Raw genomic sequence first — 2207 nt, 5'->3', positions numbered from 1 at the left:
GATTTCTGCTTTGATTTATTTATCTGTAAAATGTGGATAATAATACCTCTCTCCTAGAACTGTGATGAGACTAAACGAATTACATGGCACACTGCATGTAGCTTGTAACATGTTAGTTTCCTCTTCCCATCCCTCTCTCCATTCATGCCTTCCCTCTCTTCAGTCCACTTTTCTTTATTTCTTCTCTTATTTCCTTGGTCTCTTCTTTTTTTATTTTCTTTTTTTCTCTGGGAGTATATGGTACTTGTTTGTTGGCACACAGTAGAAAGTAATCATAGTAGAATACATCTTTTGTTTCAACATACTCTAATGTCTTACAGGTAAAAGAGAAACAGGAAAATGGAATGGGACAACCAAACCATTCTGGTGGAATTTTTCCTGAAGGGGCTTTCTGGGTACCCAAGGCTTGAGCTACTCTTTTTTGTGCTCATCTTAATAATGTATGTGGTCATCCTTCTGGGCAATGGCACCCTTATTTTAATCAGCATCTTAGACTCCCACCTTCACACCCCTATGTACTTCTTCCTGGGGAACCTCTCCTTCTTGGACATTTCCTACACCACCACCTCCATCCCCTCCACACTGGTGAGCTTTCTCTCAGAAAGAAAGACCATCTCCTTTACTGGCTGTGCAGTGCAGATGTTCCTCGGCTTGGCCATGGGGACAACAGAGTGTGTGCTCCTGGGCATGATGGCTGTTGACCGATATGTGGCTATCTGCAACCCTCTGAGATACCCTGTCATCATGAGCAAGGAATCCTATGTGCCCATGGCAGCTGGGTCCTGGATCATAGGAGTTGTCAACTCTGCAGTACAAACTGTGTTTGTAGTACAATTGCCTTTCTGTAGGAATAACGTCATCAACCATTTCTCCTGTGAAATTCTGGCTGTCATGAAATTGGCCTGTGCTGACATCTCAGGTAATGAGTTCATCATGCTTGTGGCCACAACATTGTTCATATTGACACCACTGTTATTAATCATTGTCTCTTATACATTAATCATTGTCAGCATCCTCAAAATTCGTTCTTCTGAGGGGAGAAGCAAAGTCTTCTCCACCTGCTCAGCCCACTTGACTGTGGTGATAATATTCTATGGAACCATTCTCTTCGTGTACATGAAGCCCAAGTCTAAAGAGAAACTTAATTCAGGTGACATGGACGCTACTGACAAACTTATATCCATGTTCTATGGGGTTGTTACTCCTATGGTGAATCCTTTAATCTACAGTCTTAGGAACAAGGATGTGAAGGAAGCAGCAAAACACCTACTGAGAAGAAAAGTTTTTAACAAGTAAAGAGGAAAGGGACAGGAAATTTTTATAATTACAATGTGGAAATCAATTAGAGAAACCAAAGAGCCAAACAGATAGGTTCTTGCTGCTATGTCAAATTCATCTCTCGAATCTCTCAAGCTCTAAAATATTCTTTTTTGATTCAGTACATGGTGAAAGTACATAAATGGTATCTCTGTTTTAGGAGTCAGTGACTGTAGTTTGTTGTTGTCATTGTTGAAAAGCTTGTGTGTGATGGCAACTAGAGGAATAGTGTAATAGGCAGGGAGATTTCCAGACAGGAAAAGTTATACTAGTATTAAAACGTTAAGAAAATTTTTTTGATAAAATTATTTCCAAAACTAATTTAACACTTCTTTACTTCCTTTACAAGACAGCATGAAATCTGGTTTCAGATTTTTAAAACTTATATTATGAATTTGCAATACTGTAATTACCAAAATATAATTTAGTTTACTTGGAGTCTATTCAAATATGTCATGCTAATTGTCCTCTGGCTAGGTATTTACATACTATTAAACTTTCTGGTTCTATAATAGTATTATTTTTATAACATTTTATTCATCTCTAACTATGAGCCATTAAATTATTATGCTTTTATACTTTCAACATGTCTACTTGTCAGTCTTCTTTCCAAAGAACTTTTGATACATGGGATCTAATGCTTTGGACTTGGAACCAAATAACTAATTTTTAAAGCTGTTTGAAAATTAAATGTAAACAACTTCTGAGTCAAATACCCACTGAGAAAAATAGAGCTATATTTTTTTCTCTGTCCCATTGGCTCTCCATCCATGAAGTCTCTTGCTGATCCAAGAGGAATCTGTTGTTAGGGAATGCTGGATCTACCTTTTATATGTTTTTTACGTTTGATTTTTATCTGGGCTTTATATGTCTTTTCTCCAATATGATAA

At 37.3% G+C, this 2207-nt stretch overlaps 1 protein-coding gene across 1 annotated transcript; it reads left to right on the top strand.

Moving 5' to 3' along the window:
• Positions 1–203: 203 nt before the first annotated feature.
• LOC103540813 (olfactory receptor 13C2) lies at positions 204–1664 on the top strand. Its single transcript, XM_008507479.2, has one exon. The coding sequence runs from the start codon at positions 340–342 to the stop codon at positions 1294–1296; it is 957 nt and encodes a 318-aa protein (XP_008505701.1). The 5' UTR covers positions 204–339; the 3' UTR covers positions 1297–1664.
• Positions 1665–2207: the final 543 nt, after the last annotated feature.

The sequence above is a fragment of the Equus przewalskii genome, chromosome 26 (genome assembly GCF_037783145.1).
Source record: "Equus przewalskii isolate Varuska chromosome 26, EquPr2, whole genome shotgun sequence".
NCBI classification, from domain to species: Eukaryota; Metazoa; Chordata; class Mammalia; order Perissodactyla; family Equidae; genus Equus; species Equus przewalskii.
The sequence above is the reverse complement of the archived record's forward strand: the minus strand, read 5'-3'. Positions and strand labels throughout refer to the sequence as shown.

What these genes read in the sequence shown, in the direction of transcription:
- LOC103540813 (XM_008507479.2), top strand. Translation starts at nt 340, where the DNA reads ATGGAATGGGACAACCAAACCATTCTGGTGGAATTTTTCCTGAAGGGG.